The 20,521-nt window shown below is 45.2% G+C and overlaps 1 protein-coding gene across 1 annotated transcript; it reads left to right on the forward strand.

Moving 5' to 3' along the window:
* Nucleotides 1-5,386: 5,386 nt before the first annotated feature.
* Nucleotides 5,387-20,337, forward strand: CCER2 (coiled-coil glutamate rich protein 2). The gene is made up of 6 exons (XM_066581935.1): nt 5,387-5,557; nt 6,377-6,423; nt 9,084-9,177; nt 9,638-9,706; nt 15,554-16,311; nt 19,684-20,337. Exons 1-6 carry the CDS (start codon nt 5,512-5,514, stop codon nt 19,756-19,758), a joined length of 1,089 nt encoding a protein of 362 aa, XP_066438032.1. The 5' UTR covers nt 5,387-5,511; the 3' UTR covers nt 19,759-20,337.
* Nucleotides 20,338-20,521: the final 184 nt, after the last annotated feature.

Here is a 20,521-nt window from a genome sequence, read left to right on the forward strand (position 1 = left end):
AGGCTATGCATGGGCTAGCTGTTGGGCTTGGGGATTTTAGTAGTGAGTCAGGTAGGGGGTAATAGCTAGGAGCAGTGGAGGGTGGGCAAGGATTCGGAGAGATATCCCCAGCAGCTAGTAGCAGCAGGATAGCAAAGGTGAGCAGATGGTTAGGAGATTTATGGGGGCAACTGTTATTTTTGTTAGTGGCATTAGGGGGTTTGAGGCTAAGCAAGAAGGTAAAGAGTGCATGCGAGCTGTGCGTAGGGGAGGACAGGAGAGAGGGGCTAATGTGAATAGAGTGCCCCAGAGGTGGGCACGTGAAAGAAGTTCTGAAACTGAGAGCAAGAATGAGAACAGAGGTGACAGCATTAGCGATAGCTTTAAAGTGTAAAGCCTTTAGGTAGAGTTTGTGGCCTACCTGTCTCCTACCCTGATGAACTGCCATGGTCAAAGCGCATCATACTTCATCCAGCCATACTTAATACAGCTTATATTTGCGTGGCATGCATGCTTACACTGATATTACAGTGAAAGTTAAAAGATACAACTAGGAAACAGCTGGGAGTGGCTAATCAGGTTCCAATTGACTGGCCAGCTGACGTTAGCATTGCAAACCTAATGACCGCAAGGGAGGGGGGGGATTTATTGCGCTCCTTAGATAAGACAAGCATCTCAACAAGGATGGGTGAAAGATGCCATTTGGGGGAGGTGGATGGCAGAGGTGACTAAAAGTAAAGTTTCATTTAGCAATAGATGAACGTACCAATGCAAACAGATGAACTGCAAAATACCCAATTCACAGCAAGCAAGCAGCACAGAGGATTTAAGCGGAGGGATAAATAGAAGGTATATCTTCAGTAACATGTATGAGGATGACAATCTGGACAACGGACTCTCCAGCCGTGGGCGGGCACCGGCCAGTCCTGGCTCTGTTAGCATGTACTCCTGGCAGGACTGATTGGCATGTGTGGTCCTTGTGCAGGGAGGGTAATCAGCCGGGGCTAATCGCTCCTACAGCTACATAATGTCATATCATTGGAAGCCTTACAATAAGGTTCCTTAGTAAATGGCTTGTGCCGCTCTCTAACCCTCCGTCTCCACACTTGTAGTGGCTCCAGGCTTGTTTCCATCCCCAAGCAGGTGGCAGGCAGCGGCCCCTGCAGCTAGCACTCTACAAACAAAGGCGGACACAATGGCGAGGAGGACACCTGCCAGGGATCTGCGGGGAACAATAGTAAGAGGCGGATGGAGCAGCGACTGTTTATACAATAACTGCAGGTCTGCCACGAACACCATTAATTCTCTCCCGTATTATTACCCTTGGTGCCTCGCACAATATCAGCGCCATTGTGAGGCAGCGTATGCCTGGCAACGGAAAAGGTTATGGAACCGATCACTTTAAACGAATGATCATGGACCTCGCCCCCCCCCCCCCCCCCCCCAGCACGGACGGGATGTGCGAGCCTGACTTACGGATTTTACACCTATCCACTTAGCGCTTGAACAAGCGAATGACGACCATGTTCGCCCGTCAGCCTGTCTATACAGGCAGATACATGGTTGGCCCGGTCACTCAATCATTCAGTCGTTCACATTCACTGTATAAGGAAATGAGAACGACTGAATGATCGCTATTTAAACCGACGATTAGCGAATGATTTATGGTTCGCCATTTGATCATTTCTGCGTTTTCTCTGAATTATTACCGGTCCTTTTCATCGCCTAAACAAGTTTTTGAACAATAATTGGTGTAAAACGGACTTTAAGGGAGTTTTATCAGATTGGTGTCCGGCTGACCTGCAGTACCAGACGCCACCTCTGCACAAGAGGGGTGCTGTTTATAGAAAACATCTTTTTTTTTCTACACTATTGAAACATCTTTATAGAAACTGACTTTTTTAAATCCTGAAAACCCCTTTAAACACAAGAAGCTTAAAGGGGCGTGAAATAAAGAAGAATAAAGATACTCTCCTCCTCCAGCGGCTCCCCATCCAGTGATGGAGGTCTGGTCTGCTCCCCTTGTAGGGACCGGTGGACGGTCATGTGCAGTTTATTGTGTGTGGGACCCCTCAGCCAATCCCAAGCTCCAGGGGGGATTCTTCAATGGCCGCGGAATCCTGGGATTGGCTGAGCGGTCACATGTACAATGTATGGCATCTAACTGGCCGGTGGGTTTCAAGGGCTTCCCGCCCTGGAGGGGCGGCCGCTGGAGTATAGAAGTATATATGCTTCTTTATTCTATGATATTTTAAGGTTCGTTTTTCTTCAAGTCCCAGAAGCCCCTTTAAAGGGACGATCCAGCGATTCAACGCGAAGGCGATCTAACGTAATGACTCGTCACGGCCGCAGCGATGTGGCCCTGCCGGCGGTCCTCCTGCTTTGTTCTCCATTGGTGTCTCTATTAGGCTGGATTCACGCACAGATTGTCACCAGCGCGTTCCATCCATATTACAATCCGACACGTGAAAACGACGCGCAAGGAATCGCCCATACGTTTCTATGGGAGCGTTAAAAAATGCATTGCACTCGCCGTACAACTGCAACGCTAATGGGATTTTCTTTTTTTTTTATCACCATTGAAACTATTGAAAGCTCTTGTGTTTTTTTTATTTTTATTTTTTCCACACGCAAGAAAACCGCAATTCGGTAGACGCGAGGCTCCGCGGGGCGCTGTCCATAAAAACAAGCTATTCTTTCCTAGAAGCATAGAACCGAAATCCATCCGATGGAACATTCCACCATTTTTCTGTTGGATTCATATGAAATTAGAGACGGACATAAATGGCTGCACGGCCGCTCTCACACCTGCGTTGGCGTCCGTTCAGGATTTCTGTCTCTTTGCGCCTTTTTTGGAGGAGAGAAACTGAAATAAAACGGATCTGTTTGTTTCCCCATTCACTTAAAAAATATGGAAAGGCTTCAGGTTGTTTCTATTTAGGCTTCCGGTTTTTGGGACAGGAAAGTGGCGCAGTCTGCAGCCTCCATTTTCCATCCCAAAAAAATAGAAACCTGACAAAATGGAAGCCTTTCCGTAATTTTTAAACTCCATTGAAACCAATAGAGAAAAAAAACATTATTTTTTTTTCTCCATTGGTTTCAGTTTCTGGCATCCAAAAATGGAGCAGAGAGAAGGAAACCCTGAGCTGACCCCAACGCCGGGTGCGAGGGGCCTATTCTGTTATCGGTGTACGGAGCTGTAATCCTGCCAGCCGCCCCAACAACATGTAACCCTGAGGGGTGAAGGGAGATTTACCACAATGGAGTTAAGACCCAATACAGAGGAGCCGGCAGGTAGGTGTTTGTCTGGAGGCTCGGGTGGGTCCCTGTTGTGTTTGGGGGGCATCTTATCAGGTTTTCTGGAGCGGTGTCCATTCCAGCTGGATCATTAACCCCTCCCGCTGCGGCCCTTTTTCGTTTTGCCGTCGCTTTTATGTTTCGCTGTATGATTGTTTATCATTTATTGCACTTATATAATGTGCTGAAAGACTCAATATCGAGAAATGGAGAAAACTGCAACTGCACCATTTTTTTGGAGAGCTCATCTTTTGCGCGGTGACCTGTAGCGGCTCGCACCCACTTACGTTTTTTTAACGCGATTGTCAATGGGACTTTTTAATGTTAAAACGCATCGCAGTTCGCGCTTCTGTGATTTTTGGGCGATGCAGTTTTAACATTAGAAAGTCCCATTGACAATCGCATTAAAATAACACAAGTGGGCGGAGCCATAGTTGTTAGTACCGTTTTGGGATACATATGACTGTTCAATCGCTTTTCATTCGATTTTCCCTTGGTTGCAGCGTGGACAAAAAGAAAAAAGCGCATTCTAGATCGCATCTATTTTCCTGATGGCGTTCGCCGTTTGGCATTCATCATGTGATGTTTGGCAGATGCAGCGATGCCAATTTATTTTCTTTTTAAGTCTTTTTATTTCTTTGATTCGACGACCATCGTATTGTTTAACTGTATTCTGGCAGGCGATCGATCACAATGCGCCACAGGCACTTCTTATAGACTATTATTCATGGCAGCGATGGGGGGCCTTTAGATCTCATTGTTGGGGGGGGGGCTTTAGGACATTTAATTAAATGCTGTTCTCAGACTTGACAGTGGCATTTAAAGGGTTAACGGCTGTCGGAGTTATCTCCGATCGTGGGCGTTGCGGGTGGATGTCAGCTCTGATGGATGGCCAACACCCGCTGCGTGTATATGTATAGCGGACTTTGCTCCTGAGCCGACTCCATAAGCGGGCACACATAGGGAAGGGGGTAAAGACGCCAATGACTGAGCTCAGAGTAGCCGTCATACTCGCTCTACCGCTCCAGTGAGAATTATTCAACCACCATCGCATTTTAGGTTAATTTGCCTATTTTGCAAACTAAATGTTTTAAAAAACCTGCAATTTAAATAGCGGAACCCAACTAATATGACGAGCGGCTTCTTCATGTCACTTCTAACATCTACTGCAGTCTCAGAACTATTCACCCCTCCTGGCAAGAGTCTTCAGTACTTTAGTAGATCACCTTCTACCAGAGGCGTAACCTGCAGCCGCCGGGCACCAGTGCAGAATCTGGAACTGGGCGCCCAACTATAAAGCTTCAGAGACGGCATTGGTTTGCAGCGTGGGGAAGAGAGACTTTATGGGGCCCCCTAGAGCTCTGGGCCTGGTGCCCCCCATATACTTATGCCCCGGCCCTTTGCTGTTACGACCTGCTGTAAACATGATGTATAGCCAGTCCGCTTCCTGAGGAATCTTAGCCCAATCCTCATAGGCAATGAGTCCATTGAGGTCTACGTGTTGGAGCTCAGGCATGAAGACCTTCAGCGGTGCCTTACTGCTAGTGTGTGGAGTGACAATGTTGGATCTGCACAAGACTAACGAGATTGTCTCCCATGGGCCACTTTATGATTGTTGCTAAGCAAATGGTCTAGCTATAGGGGGTGCAGAAGTAGCAGTGGCACCCAGGCCCTGGCGGCTACAGGCACCACTAACGAGGACACCACTACCATATAAATGGCACATGCTAGTTAATTCCCTTGATACAATTTTGCAGGAGCTTCAAGTTACGCGGCTACAAATATAACTTCCTAATGAATGATTACAGAAGGAGTATGTTAGCGGAGTTTCCCTTTTAATGTAACTTTATGTATTTCTACAGCTTTGCTTATTTCCTATAGATTAATAATGTAGCTGATCTATATATTACATGTCATACTACGTATCTTCCTGCAGTCGCTACGCTAGAAGGCTTATATAATCCATATTCCTAAAGGGATTGCTGGATGGAGCCACCTGCATGGGTGGGGGTGTAAGCCGAGCCACAGGTAAAGAGCAGGCAGATGGAGGGGGTGTCAATGTGACGACATTCCCCGTGCACTCTGCCAGCTATATATTCTGCAGCTACAGACAGACTGTGCAAATTGTGGTCCAGCCTGGGGCTCAGGTTATCTGCATCCTTCCTGTATCTGCCTCATCAGAGCCGGGGCTGGAGGATTGCTACAACCACCATCATCATCATCAGCACATCCACAATGGGTCCTGTGAAGTGTTTACTGCTTGCAGCTGTCTGCATGCAAGGTAAGATCTGCAGTCTGCCAAGTGTTATTCCTGTGCTGTCAGTGGAGACCCCTCCAAGGTGAGAGCCGGATCTGCAATCCTACATGACAAGACGGATCCTGATCAATAAGAAGTTATCGATGCCTTCTATACCAAATCAGTCTGCAGTCCAACTCCAAATACGTGACGTTCACCAGGGACATCAATCCTATTACTAGATCTCATTCAAAGTCATAAATTATACATGATCTAGTCCGATAATGTCATTATAATCCCTGGAGTTATCGTCTTTCACACCGCTAATTAGGTTATTACCACCAAATGTCACATGAGGTGAATGCCGCCATCGATACCTTATATTAGAAGTTGATCTTACAGTAGGGGTTTGAGGCGGTGGCTACAGCTCTAATGCCCTAATGCAGACAATGCTGAGAGTTGTACTTTCCTAAGAGATCAGGAACCATTGCTTTTCTAATAACACATTCATTATTATGGTGTCCCCAACGTCTGGTGACCATATCAGTGTTGGGGTCTTCTCGGTGCCGTGTTCTTGGTACTTGTGATTGTTTCCATCCATCTTGTTGTCTTTTCTCTGATTCTTCCCTTTAAGCAGTTCTCTGTAGATTTACCTTTTGTTATGAGTTGTGAGTCTTCAGGCGATAGAAGATAAACTTCAGACTGGTCATTTATGGTGGCTTCAGGTTGATGTGGTCACACATCATCTCCTTTATTGAAGACTAATGACTGGGTCTCCCGACTGGTCGCTGCTGTTGGGCGCTCTATGAAGAGTCAAAAGTGTCATCTACTTTAAAGAATTCATCTTTGCCTTTTATCTCTTAGTTTCCACCATGCCCCTGTCCAGCCAGCTGTCCGAAGAAGAAGAAAAGGTGAGGGCATTGGATGCATATATGCTATACATGCATGGTCTGGTTATACATGTCTCATTTAACCCCTTCAGTGGCAGGTTTAGGTGGTCTTCAGCACATTTTAACACTGATTTTTAGGCGCTTTTCCGGGCGTGCCACTAAAGGGGTTAATATATGTGTAAAGTATGGACACTATCTAACCTGTTACTGTTAGGAAGCAACAACTCCTGGCCTGAGGCTGTCAGGGTATACTCAGAGTTGTAGTTTCCGAACAACTGGAGAACTAGAGGTTGGAGATTATTGATCTACAGAACTACTCTACATGTAATATCTCATAAAGCTTAGGTGTCTCAAGTTTCACTTCTAGCGCAGGTTGGAAAAGGAATTCGGACTTCTCTATGATGGGTAACCACTGTTTTTTTATTTTCTCCCATTTGAGCATTAAACATTACAATAAAATAATTAATGCAAGTAGTCAATCTCTGTGGAATGCCATTATATAGAAATGTCAACATGATACGCCTTAGGGCAGCCATATAAGACCCCACAAGTGCCCAGACCCCGGACCCCTACTGAAGCATGATGAGATCCATACTTCGCTACGCTTTGAGAAATGGAAGGGTTTTCACAGATTTTCCTTCATGTTATAGAAGTCTGTGATCATCAGAACTGCTCGATATCTCCTAATACATTGGTCACATCTGGTCCTAATGTTGCCTTGGGTTGATAAACCAGGATGGGTATGACCTCACGTTACATCGCAGCAGTCAATGAAGTCTTCTCTAGCGATCCAACCCCTAGTTTCCATCTAGAATATAGTCTAATCCACTCTACTGATCTTCATTTTCCAGATGAGTCCAATCTTAGCTGTCCTCTTGGTTTGACATATCCCGAGATGAGTGGTGCAAGATGACCAACTTAGACAAAAAAAATGATTTCATGTTACTATGTCAGGAAAGCAGAAGAATGCAAAGTCATTTTTCTTCTCAGTTGGTCATCTTGCACCATTCATCTCCGGATATTTCGAACTCCGAAGAAAGGTAAGGATGGTGGCATTGTGTCATGACTAGTGGGTTAGGTCAGGTCATTTAGTGACCACTTGGTTGCTTTCTGGGTGACTACTATTTTATTTCATGTCGTTACTGGCCGATGGTCTACTGGCTGAACAAAGAATAAAACTACCCATAGACATAAGGTAATTGTTGGTCTAGTGGTGACCCAACATTCCTCTCATGCCAAACATAGGGGGAAAGAAGAATTGGGAATGTTAAATATCAATATGTGCTTTCCCAGGGAGAGGGATCTGGAAAGCAGGTAATTACCCCCCCCCCCCCCCCCCCCGTGTGCAAAACCTTTTGTATCCAATGGGGATAGCCTTCACTTAGGAGTTGTACAGGATTAGACAATCATGGCTATTAGCTTACACAAATGGTGCCACAGGTTGGGTCTGCTGCACAACCCAATGGACAGCTATGGCGCTGCTTCTGGAATCTTGTACCCCGCCTTTAGTGTCTAGTTCATTAACAGATCTTCAGGGTCCAGGAAGCTTTTTCTCCCACATTCTGGTGTTTGCATTTCTCTGTGCTGTCAACTACCCTAATTAATCATCTTACTCCTGTTGGGTTGTCACAATCGAAAAAAGGTCGTTGAGCTCCCTGAAATCAAACAGAAGGTCGCTGTTCAATATTATCGATAAGAGGAACTCTCAGAGCCGAGGCAACACGATTTACTCCGGCTTAATTAGTAACGTAATCCTTCTGTAGACCGCGAACAGTCTGACATATTGACGTATGACGAGTGCTGTGTGAGCGGGAGCTCTTTAGCCGACCCCGAGGGGAGCTTTCAGATAGATTAGCATTGTTTCCTATATTGGTTACACTTACAATATTACATAACTGCGCAGTTAAAGGTTTTTTTTTCTACCAATAGCGCCACTCTCGTCCATTGGCCGTGTCTGGTATTGTAACTCAACCTCATTCACATAAATAGTGATTAGTCGTAATACCAGACACAGCCTATGGACAAGAGTGGCGCTGTTTCTGGTGGGAAAAAAAGAGTGACCAGAATTTTTTAAAATCCCGGATTAACCCTTTAAAGGTTTCTTCTCATTTGGCAGAATTTTTGCATCTAAAATTTTGCTCCATTCAAGGGAATTAAACTGAGCTGCAGTACCAGATGCAACCTATCGGCGGGAATGGCCCTGTTACTGGAAAAAAATTCCTGTTTTCGAATCTTGGATAAGCCCTTTAAAGGGGTTGTCCAGGATTAGAAAAACGTGGCTGCTTACTTCAAAAAGCAAGGCCACACCTGTCCATTGGTCGTCTCTGGTATTGCAGCTCAGCTCTATTGAAGTGAATCATCTGAGATGCAATACCACACACAACCTGTGGACAAGAGTGGCACTGGTTTGGGAAGAAAGTAGCCATGTTTTATCCAACCCTGAACAACCCCTTTAAGACCATAAAGCCACTGGCCTGACCAACTAAGAATATCTTGAACTATAATCCCACCCTCAAGGATCACAATATGCATTGGAACAGATTTTCATCTGTAACTGGAGTTGCTCTTTGACCATTAATCACTAGGGTGTTGTTATTGTCTTCTTCTGGATCAACAGAACACAGTAATGACTGTAAATTGGACTATGTCTCTAGATTCATGATGCCCTTTTGTTTCTCTAGGTCACAAGATGTATCATGGAGGTCCTAGCAGAATCATTGTCTTCATCTGGGCCAGAAAGGGTCAGCAGTGGCTGCATCCGAATACTTAAAGAAGGTGGGGAGCTATCTCTTAGAATTCCTGCTCTTCTATTTTCCCTGTTGATCCATGTTGATTGCCCTGTGATATCCTCCTCAGACTCTCTTAGTAAGGGTCTTCAATTGTATGTTTCCCAGAGCTGTGTCTTGAAGATTCTGGGCGACAATGCAGAATCTGTGGCAGGACCCTCCAACAAGCGTGCGCCATTTATAATACTAGTGTCTTCTTATCTGATAGAGTAACCTTTGGGCTCCCTCAATAATCAGGGCTTGGTTCATCTGCATCCCCTAGAGTTACCCTCCTGATGTTTGCAAACTTGTAGGATCTGTAGTTCAGGGAAACTGTTCCTTTAAGTAAGTCAAGGAGGAATAACATGTCTTAATGTGGCTGTGACTTACAAAGAGCATGCTGTGAATGTGGCTGTTCTGCGGACATCTATGGACCTTCTGTTAAAGGCAGGATGTTTGGGTTTTTGCAGATGAGCGGCTGATCTCCATGCTGCGGCACCAACATTTACTCAGAGAACTGGAGGATCTGACTCATAAAGGTAACTGATTAGTGCCAGTCGAAAGGAAATATGAAAATAATTCTTACTGATGACGCTAGAAATTTCTTAAGCAAATCAGCAAAATGTTGGCCGATTACAAATCATTCTGGACTGTAGGACTTTAGTAGGAATTAATTCATACTGGGTTTAGGTTTTACATTTTAGACTAGGATGGGCTAGTGATCAGACCTTGACGGTCCTGAATAAGGGACTCCTCATCTCAAAGGGGTTGTCTTGGACTTTTGGGACTTTTATTATTGATCACCTATCTTCAGGATAGGTCATCAATAGTCGATCAACGGGGTTGTCGCTCAGGATCCTACCAACCAGCTGATCTCCAGGCCCACTGTCATTGTAGACCATGCTGGAAGTCGGTAGCTTGGTTAACATTGCAGCGGCCTGGTTTGGTATTACAGGTACAGCTCCTATTGAATTCAATGCCTGCTGTACCCAACTGGGCTGCATTGATACAGACAGCCCTATCTGCCTTCAGAGCTGACTGCACTAACAGTGGGCCTGGCGATCACTTAGGATCTTGAACGGCAGACCTTCGCCTATCGACTATTGATGGCCTATCCTGAGGACAAGTCATTAATAGTAAAAGTCCTGGATAGCCCTTTTAGTCTAGATAACACTTCCAACCCACAGAACTGATTCTATTAATGGTTTGGGCTTACAGAACAGGGAGCCCTTAAAAAGTTGACAACCAAACCCTATTGAACCTCGAGGGGTTGCCACTTACTTTTGTATAGAACTGAAGTGTGAAGAAGCTCTGCTGACCTAAGTAGGGATGGTGGGACTGGCTGCGGAGAGCTGAGGTCCTCCGTACAGCCTTTGCACAGGGATTCTCTCCTGACACTCATAATAGAGTAGTATAAACCAACAAAAGATGTTATTTTGTACCTGCTGCTTCCTCTATACAATATATGACTTCTCTCACCATCCTCCATTGTATCACAGCGCAAGAAGATTTACCCTCCGGCTCATTTACTGTTTGCAGGAATCAGGTTGTGGCTCTTGCACTGCGAGCCAAGATGGTATCTAAATTCGATGTCCTTCATCCTGTCTACGCAATTTGCTCTTCCAATATAACAATGAACCACATTATATCCAACTGCCATGCCATAACTTCACATTATCACTTACATATCACATAGAAGCTAGTGTACAGGGTCATGCCCCAGGCATAAAAGGGATGTTTATCCACTGGTTTTGGGAGAGGGTATATGTTGTCCTTTTCTGCTGCCCCTTTGATGCACCAGTTACGGGTCCCATTTTTGGCCATCCAAGATGGCCGATGCAATCTTCAGACTACCTAATCCCCACAGTGCATTGCTAGTGTTTGACCATCAAAGCACTGTACCTGCTCTCTAATTGGCCATCACTGCTCACGTGATCAGTGCTGGCAAATGACAGAGCAGCGCACAATGATAAGGTAGTTGAAAAATTTCGGCAGCCGTCTTAAAAGAGCTGAAAATGGGGCCCGTAACCAGCGAATTGTCCTCCGGCCCCGGAACAGAATTTTGTCCCCAAACCAGAGGGTTGTTTTAATCACCTCTGGGGATCTCAACTATCAGGAGTAGGGAGCCCGATGACCCCGCACACACGCTATGCCTAGCTCATTGCCAGGGTGGCTCTCTCTATTGAAGTATGTGGGAGTTATGGTGGCACACCGCCACTTCTCCATGGAACTTAGTGGAGAATGCAGCAGCCAAGAGTTGACAAATAAGGGGTCACCGGACACCCCATCCTCCATATAGATTAGGATATTCAAGCTGGGCCCCATATCTATCGAGCACATATGGCATATCCTGTGAATTTGCTAGAAGTGTGTCAGATGAGATCCCCCTTCGAAAGTCGTATTTACTAAAATCGATGTTTTGTGGTTTAGTTAGAGGAATATTATAAAATAACTGTCATTTTATTGCATTTCCTAACTGCATCCCATATTCAAGATGAGATAAGAATTTATGGCAGGGCGATATAATAACCGTAGAATCACAGATCTTAATCTCCTGTTTATGACCTAACATTTACAATGGCTGCTCGACATGGAGGATTGCTTCGCTTATAGATAACCAGTAAGTGTAACCAATAACCAGCACCAATGAGTCCTCCTCCTGTGTCTTCAGTTTCATGAATTACATTTATCAGCATCTAGGAGGGTCTTTAAGGGGTCGTCTACTTTAAAACACACATTTTCATACTAATTATGCAGGAATTCTGCATTAATAAAGGGGGGGGGTTCTGTTTAGGTTCCTCTTCTCTTGGCCCGAGTGGAAAGACATTACAAAGAGCATCTGTCGCTCTGGAGGACCTGTGGTGTCCTGCATTGCTTAGAAAACCTATTGATATGAAGGGGCACTGTGTAATGCTTAGTTTCCCCTGTGGTGGCGCTGTAGGGAAAGTGGACACCTAGCAGGTTTCCCAACAGATTATAGCTGACCACTTAGGCTGGGTTCACATGGGGCGAAATTGCCGCAGAATTTCCATGCGGACTTTCCGGATGGAAATTCCTCCGGCAATCTTAAATTTGAGCCTTAGCCACAAAGTGGATGAGATTTGCAGAAATCTCATCCACACGCTGTGGAAAAGCCGTTGCGGCCAAGCTGCGCTGAAACTGACCTGCCGCACGGAATTCAAAGCCGCAGCATGTCAATTGTATCGCTGTTTCCACTGTGGCCATCTCTACTCTCTATGGGGAAAGATGGCTGCAGCAGAATACAGGCGGCAAAGCCACTTCAAAACCCGCGGTTATTGAGGCTGTCTTTCTGCTGCGAAAATCTTGCGGAATTTCCATGCGGTCCCGCTGCGGTCATTCCGCAAGAGTTCCTCAGGATTTACACCCCATGTGACCGCAGCCTTAAGGTGCATTTACATAGCAAGATGATCGCTCAAAATTGACAGTTTTAAGCTATCACTTGGCATAGCTCTTAAGTAGCTAATTAGTGTGTAAATGAAGGCTCCTCCTGTATGCAGAAGACAGCGGGAGCGCTGTCTTCTGCATACAGCTGCTTTGTTCTCTGAGCTATCCCTGAGAGCTCCGTGCGGGATACCAGCTGAAAGAATGCTATTAGCTGGTATCCCGCTGAGCACTCGGGGTACGGTGCTGATTAAGTGCATCACTGATTTTTAGCTTGCTAGATATCAGCGATAAACGAACAGTGCAGGATGGCCGACCGTTTAGACACAACGATTATCGCTCAAAAGACGGCTTTTGAGCAAATTTTGAGCGATAATTGTTGTGTCTAAATGGGCCTTTAGGGTTCCAGCAGGTAACATTTCTACTGAGCAGTGATGATCCAAGGAGGTAGAGCCCTTTAACCCCTTCCTAACAGGCGCCGTATATGTATGGCATGTTGGGCCAGCAGTTCCCGCATCGCACGTGTACAATCAGTAGCTGAGCCCCAAGTAATCAGAGCGGGATCACAGCTGCAACGTGAAGTCAGGGTCCCACTGCAACCTCAGAATGGAGCTTAGCTCCGAGCCCAGCGACTTAACCCTTTAGATGCCACTGTCTTTGTAGACCGCAGCATCTAGAGGGTTCGGAGAGGGCTCCTTCTTTCTCCGCATCGGCACTTGCTCGACCTGATCATAGGTTGCCGATGGTTGTATGTCAGGGATGAACTGACAATGTTAGATAATACCCTGGACTGTAAAATGATCGTGTGACTTATCCGGGACGGCGAATTCGTTTTTGTTTTTTTTTTTGGTTTGGTTTTATTTTAAAAACCGCAGACAATCCCAAACTGACTGATTCGGATCATCCTGCCTCACAAGAGAATGAAATGCTACAAATAAAAACGCCAACTCGTCCCCCAAGTTGAAGCCGTCATACACGATTGTCAATGGGACTTTCTAATGTTAAAAACGCATCGCACAAAAATTGCAGAAGCTCCGACTTGTGATGAGTTTTTAACATTAGAAAGTCCCATTGACAATTGCGTAAAAAAACGCGGCAATATCACAGCGTTAAAAAACACAAGTGGGTAAGAGCTCTTTTATTTGCATCGGGCCCAATGCACACGGGCGTATTTACATTGCGGAATCCGGATCGCAGCAAATCCTGGCCATAAACATACTGTTAAAAAAAAATCGCTTTTCAATGTCCGCAAGCGGAGGGCAAATCGCAGTATGTTTTATTTCAGTGTGGATTCCGCATGGACGGCTTCCATTGAAGTCAATGGAAGCTGTCTGATCTACTGCCTGTCGCTAAATCTGCGTCATCACCTAGCAATGGTGCAGCATAATCTGTACGATACGTGCGCTGGCCGGCACATCCGCAATATAGATTCTGAAGAATCCGGCAGGTACGCAGCGGTCAGCGGCTGGGCACCGGGTCAGATTCTACTGCGGGATCCAACCCGGCCGTGTGCATTCGGCCTTACTGCGATATAGCTTCCCTCCTCATCAATCCTCAATGCAAGAGTACTTTATGTACTCTTTATGTAGTTTAACATACTTTTTCTGTAAGCGCCATGATTGATGAACGGCTGATCAAGTTACAATCATCTCACCACAGACTGTTAGTGGCCCAATACCAGCAGAAGAATAATTTGGGCATAACTGTATGTCGCTGCCAAGTGTGCAATACCATAGAGGCAGACTACTCAACCGCTATAGGGCCGTTGGAAAGAGCGGGCCCTGCCCTGATGGCATCCTCCGCTACTGGATAGTGAGAATATATATAAGCTTCCTCCAAAGAGGGACCAGGAGGTAGTATAATGGGCCCAGTGTTAGAGAATGGGATATAAGCACCAGGCACTTTTGTCCTGGGTGGAAAAATGCTACCCTGTAATGGGGGGGTCTATTTAACTCTTTGCTATGGGGCCCTATCTCTATTATGCACGCCATTGGTTGTTGCAGCAAACGCCAACACAACTTCCCCGTGGTTGCGGTTTGTATTTGCTATCACAAAGTTCTCTTCACAACAAGTAGAGTTGTCTTCCGCTGGGCTCCTGGGCCCATTATTGTGTCATCGACCAGTGGAGGACCCTCGGGATCTCTGGTGGGCCGGTTGAATGCTAGAGACATATGCTGATGTTATTTGGTCTAGTCTGATATGTTTGTGCACAGAGTCTCTTAAGGTACCTTTACATGGGGCAAATATCGGCCAAATAATCACTCGAAAGAGCAAATTCAAACTATAGTTGTTTAGTGTAACCACGACAACCAGTAGGGGACCCGTGATAAGGTGATCAAAAAGTTCTCTGGTGTAAAGTCACAGTCATTCGTATTAGAATGTCTTGTGAACATCTTTGCCTGGAGATGCCCCTATGAATGATATGTTGGCAAACAACTAATGAACAATCATCGCTCTGCATGAAAGCAAATGAAGGACTGCCGTTCGCACGCTTCAACAACTTTTCTGAGCGAAGGTAACTTACATATATTGTGTCACCCGATCAATCATTGCTGTCTCCTTTCTCCGCTGTACTGTTGACTGTGTTACTATGACTTTTGTTTCTGGTCTGCCCTAATGTTAATGCTCTACCCATTTATCATTCTTTCCTTCTGCTTCGTTATCTCCATGCTATTCACTATGTCAATACTTCCTCATTCTTCACTCCACTCATCTGGCTCCCCACCATTGAGGCTCGGTTCCTTCAGTATGTCTGCCCATGTATAGATATGTTGTTGGTTGCATAGCCTTTTATTAAGGCAGACTGTCAGAATTCTGGAATCTTCAAGGCTATATCCAGTGATCAAATACCCACCCGACCCCATGGTTGGCACGGGCTGTAGTTGGGTATATCTGTATGCATCGTACTATTGCATGGCTTCAATCAGGATATGTTTGCATGAGTAATGCACAAGTTAACATGTTTGCATACATTGTGTCCTTAGAAAAGTCACGGCTAAATGCAGAAAGGAACAGTATCGAGGAAGAGGAGCTTAAAAAGAGAACCAGTGAAACTCCTGTCCCTCCTCCCAAAAGAAATGTTGAGTCCAAAAGAGGATCTGAGAATGAGGAATCCAAAGAGATTGAGAAAATAGAGAAGGTGCAGGTGAAGGAGAAGGAACATGGCACATCCGCTGAGGAGAAGGTTCACAAGCTACTGCGGGAAGAAGAGGAAAAAAGGGACGTCCCTGCTAAGAAAGGAGAGGTTGGGATGAAAAGAGATGGGAAAGAAGTGCGAAGCGATGCGGCCACCAAGACAAAAGACAAAAAGCACTTTAGTGATGAGAGTGAGGAAGACAGCTCAGAGGAACAAGATCATGAAAGGGGCTACCATGGGGCCAACAATGGCTGGTATCACAGGAACCATGAAGAGTGGGAAGAAAGAAAAAGAGCTTCACAAAGAAGGATGGCAGAGGACCCAAGTCAGGAAGAAACAGCCCAGTTTGAGTCTGAAGATAGAGGCATGAAATACTTCAACGCCAAGACCCATATGCATGGTTTTCCTGGGGAAGACAAGAGGCATATCCACCACCCAGAAGAAGATGAAATGGACAGAGAGAGGGCCTATTATGGTCAAGAAGAAGATGAGATGGGAAGAGATAGGCACCATTATAATGGAAGGCCTGGAAATCATGATCATAGAGAGGAGGAAGAGGAGAGGGAATTGGAAGAAATGGAAGAACGTGAAGAACACAGAGCTAAGGTGAGATGATGAGGGCATTCACCTCCTGATAGCATCTGTAGGTTGTAGTGCCCTGTGTGCAGGGTGTTCCCCAGGCCAGTAGACCACCAGCCCGGCGGCAATAGCAAATACTGGTAATTTAGGACCGTACATATGCAGTCAGCTTAAAGGGGCTATAACGCCCCAAAAGCTTTTTTGAAACTTGCTATGGGTATGGAAAAATAGAAAAAAAAATTCATACTTACCTCATCCAATCTCTGCTGCTCCTGCTCTGCCATGCCTAGTCCTGTACTGGTCTCCACTCTCTTCTGCAGTGGCGTCCCAACAATGGGCCATGTGAGCTAGTGATTGGCTGCAGCTGTCACATGGTTTTGGTGTAGATAATGTCATTGCTGTAGCAGGAAGCAGAGAGCAGCAGGGTGGAAAGGGAGTGGTAGGGTATCGGATACGGTGAGTATAACTTTTTTATGCTTAAAGACAAGCCTGAGCAGGTTAAAAAAAATGTTGAGTGCTGGTTAACCCCTCGAAGTATGGAATGTGCAGCAGGTATTGCAACAGAGACCCTGAGACACCCATACACTTACATTCAGAAACCAGGCATGCACACACTGAATTCATGTCCATGTAGTCCCCAGAGTCAAGAGTGGAGATCAGGGTCCTACATGGGACGACCGTCCAGTGCTTAAGTGCCCAGCAGTTGTCCCAACAATATCACTCTTGAATTTCCACAAAAGAGCAATAATTGCTCACTGAGTGGAGGTGGAGCGCGTCGGGGATCGCTTCCGGCCACCCACCTCCATTTGGAGTAAACAGGCAGCCGTTCATAGATGACCAACTGCCTGTTTACATGGGACGATTATAGTTAAAATAAGTGAAGCAATGGGCATTTGTCCTTCTATCATCGGCTGTGCTTACACTGAACCATTACCATTCCGCACTATTCAGCAATTACCTGGACGATAATCATTCCATGTAAAAGGGCCTGAAGAGGAGGTGGACACTGGGCTATTGTGTGTCTCCGGCTCTACTCAGTCATGCCTCAAAAACAATACCACTTTTCGTTGGGTGTATTTGCACATGATCACAGCAAAAAAGGCTGCGAAATTGCAATGTGTAAATGCACCCTAGACCTGAGCAGCATGTTTGGCGCTTACGCTACCTTTGTTACGAGGACGCCTGCACGGCAGCATTGTGTCCGTGTATCCATGGAGTATATCCGTGGTGTATATTTGGGGCCGTTGTAAATGCTTTGCGCATTTGGACAAATTAGAAAGGGCACTGCTGACGTTACCCTCTGGGTGACCCGTACTGGACACTTTATTTGGAACCAGCGGTAATGCTTTTCGAAGGCATACGCCTCTTTATTGGACAGCTGGACAAAATATTTGGCTGAGAACTAATCCATCATAGTCCAAATGTCTAAAACAATCCTAACCTGCCATATGCAGCTGTAAACCTTCATGACTATATCTATTATCCAACCCTGGGGAGGCTGTGGCCATGTCAAGGTACAGGTCAGACCGTGCAGATATCCCACCTAGAGCTTCCCCTTCCTGCTCTGTCTGCCTCACACTCTTTCCTCTCCATCTGCATGGCCTGGCATGGCCACAGCCTCACCAGCAGGGGCTTGGCTATAGGGGGTGCTGTTGTACCCGGGCCCAGGACCCTTAGGGGGCCCATAAGGCCTATCTTTCCTGTACAGGGAGTCTAGTAGTAAAAATGAAGCATTATAGTTGGGGGGCCCTGTTACAGATTTTGCATTGGGGCTCCGAATCTTCAAGTTACACCTCTGCTCACCGTGGTCGGATAATAGAAATAGTCATGAAGGTTTACAGCTGCATATGACAGGTTAGAATTATTTTAGCCGTTTGGACTATGATGGACCAGTTCTCAGCCAAATATTTTGTCCAGCTGTCTGATGAAGAGGCGTATGCCTCGAAACGCATTACGGTTCTAAACAAAGTGTCCATTCATACTCTACTACTGATATCCTTGTAGGGCTTATTTCACCGCCATTGGGTTGCACAGCAGTTCTAGCCTCTTCCGCTTCTTTCTTCTGCTCGGTGACTCTGGAGCACCCTGTTTTAGTGTTCTTGTGCCCCTCCCTCAGGGCTTTGCCCACTTCTCTTTCTCTCCCTTTAGGTTTATTACAGGGCAAAGATAAAACCAATATCAATGTTAGCGATATTGCTGCCTGTGTGCTGTAATCCGGTTTTATGACTACTTATCAAATGCTATTTTATTTGAATTCCAAAGTCTGCAGTCAGCTTTACATTACCCGAGGAGAGTTACCTGAACCAGACAAGATTCGAGGGCGTCTACATGCATCCCTACATACCAAGTGTTGGATTAGTCATTCGTAAATGGAGGAAACCATATATCATGGGTAACATTGAGCAAACCAATCCAGTAGAAACCTGTTTCGGGTCAAACTTTGCTAAAAGTCTAGTTTGACAGAAACCTGAACCGAGCTTTTAGCAAAGTTCTACCTGAGAAAAGGTTCTACTGGTTCTGTTTGCTCAACACTTGTCCTGTTCACTGGTGTATAACACTGAGAGTATTATACAGGGCTTTATGGCTCTTAGACAGTGTTATACACCCCTTTTAGGAGTTTGGGGGAACTTTTGGTTCAGTTTGGACTAATTCAAACCAAACTGAACTTTTTGCATGAGTTGATTGGACCAGCTCAACCGAAATTTTGTTCACTCATCACTATTCATGCATGAAGATAGTCATATTGTGAACTATGTCTAAAAAAAAAGTAAAAAAAAACTGTTCCACACATCCAAATTCTAAAAACATTTAAAAATATTACAATTTACTCGCAAGTAGAGAGATGAACTTTTGATCAGTTCACATGGATAGGAGGGGGCTGTTTGGTGGATTGGTTACTTGTGAGGTTGTGCCTGCAGAGGATATGTCTCAGACCCATTTTTGGGGTTTTTTTAGGGGACCACTGTGCTGTTGAGTCAGAGACCCTCTTTGGGTATTGCATCATGGCAGACATGTTATGTTATTTTAAAGCAGTCCTTCTTTCTATGCTTGTGTAGGAATCCAAATATAGGAAGTTACCATGTTGTGGCAATGGGTTCATACACTTTGATTCAAATATGTGGCAATTAGAAGCAGCGGCTCTCTGGATGTGTGAGCCAATTCCATTCTCGAACTAAGATATTGGCATACTATGAACTGAAAAAGACATTTCGACCCAAAGTTTGTTCTAGCTTTGTGTTCAGATGCAATTGGACTTCTTTGGTACATGGCCTCCATTATAGATGGATGCTGTGCTACTCAGACATGCTGCCTCTAGTCTACTCAATGGGAAAAAAATGTAGAAACGTATTACACCAATCGATTGTTCATTTATATTACTGTTTTGTGTGTATTTTTAAGGAGAAGGACATCCAAGCAGTAGAAGAAGAGCTAAGGAAGGCAGCAGAACGACTGCAGGAGCTTCACCAGGGCTAAGAGAGAAGGGTGGGCCCCAATCTTCTGTCTTCCAGACTCTAACCTGCCAATGCTTTGCACGTCTTCTTGTACCCTGTATATACACAATTCTTTCACACTTGGCTCTCTACTGGTTTTTTTCAGAACGGGACGGTGTTTTTGTGGCTATATTATAAAGTAAAGCTTTGGCCTGTTAATGCGCTCAGAACCGATCTTGGCTTCGAAGTCAACAAGATTGCATATGTCCGTATGTTCCAGAGTTGTCTTTCATCGTGATGGTACCTCAAAACAAAAACAAGGAGAATTGGTTTGCTCCATTGTACTGAGTGTCAATAATAGCAGTAATATTCTTGTTCCTCTTCTTTATCTTACGATTTTTACTTTAGAGATGTTTTTTTCATTAATTAAGTTACAATTCACTCGAGAGAAGCAATGAATGTGCGCAAACACAGAAGGTCCTTGTTGGCATGGGAGTTATCTACACGACTACATCTTCCGTTGATCATGGATGTAATTGCAGTGTCTGTCCTGTGATAATTTTCATGTTTTGCTGTGAGAACTGAATAAAAATGACGAATTCAGGGTCTACGTATAAATATACTTTGGATATTGGTGGTAGTCCTCATTACTAGAGGTCCATGTTCCTCTGGATATTGGTGGTAGTCCTCATTACTAGAGGTCCATGTTCCTCTGGATATTGGTGGTAGTCTTCATTACTAGAGGTCCATGTTCCTCAGGCAATCTTCTTCTAGTCATTACACTATAGTAGACAGGACTGCAGAAT

Source organism: Eleutherodactylus coqui, chromosome 10, assembly GCF_035609145.1.
Source record: "Eleutherodactylus coqui strain aEleCoq1 chromosome 10, aEleCoq1.hap1, whole genome shotgun sequence".
NCBI lineage: Eukaryota > Metazoa > Chordata > Amphibia > Anura > Eleutherodactylidae > Eleutherodactylus > Eleutherodactylus coqui.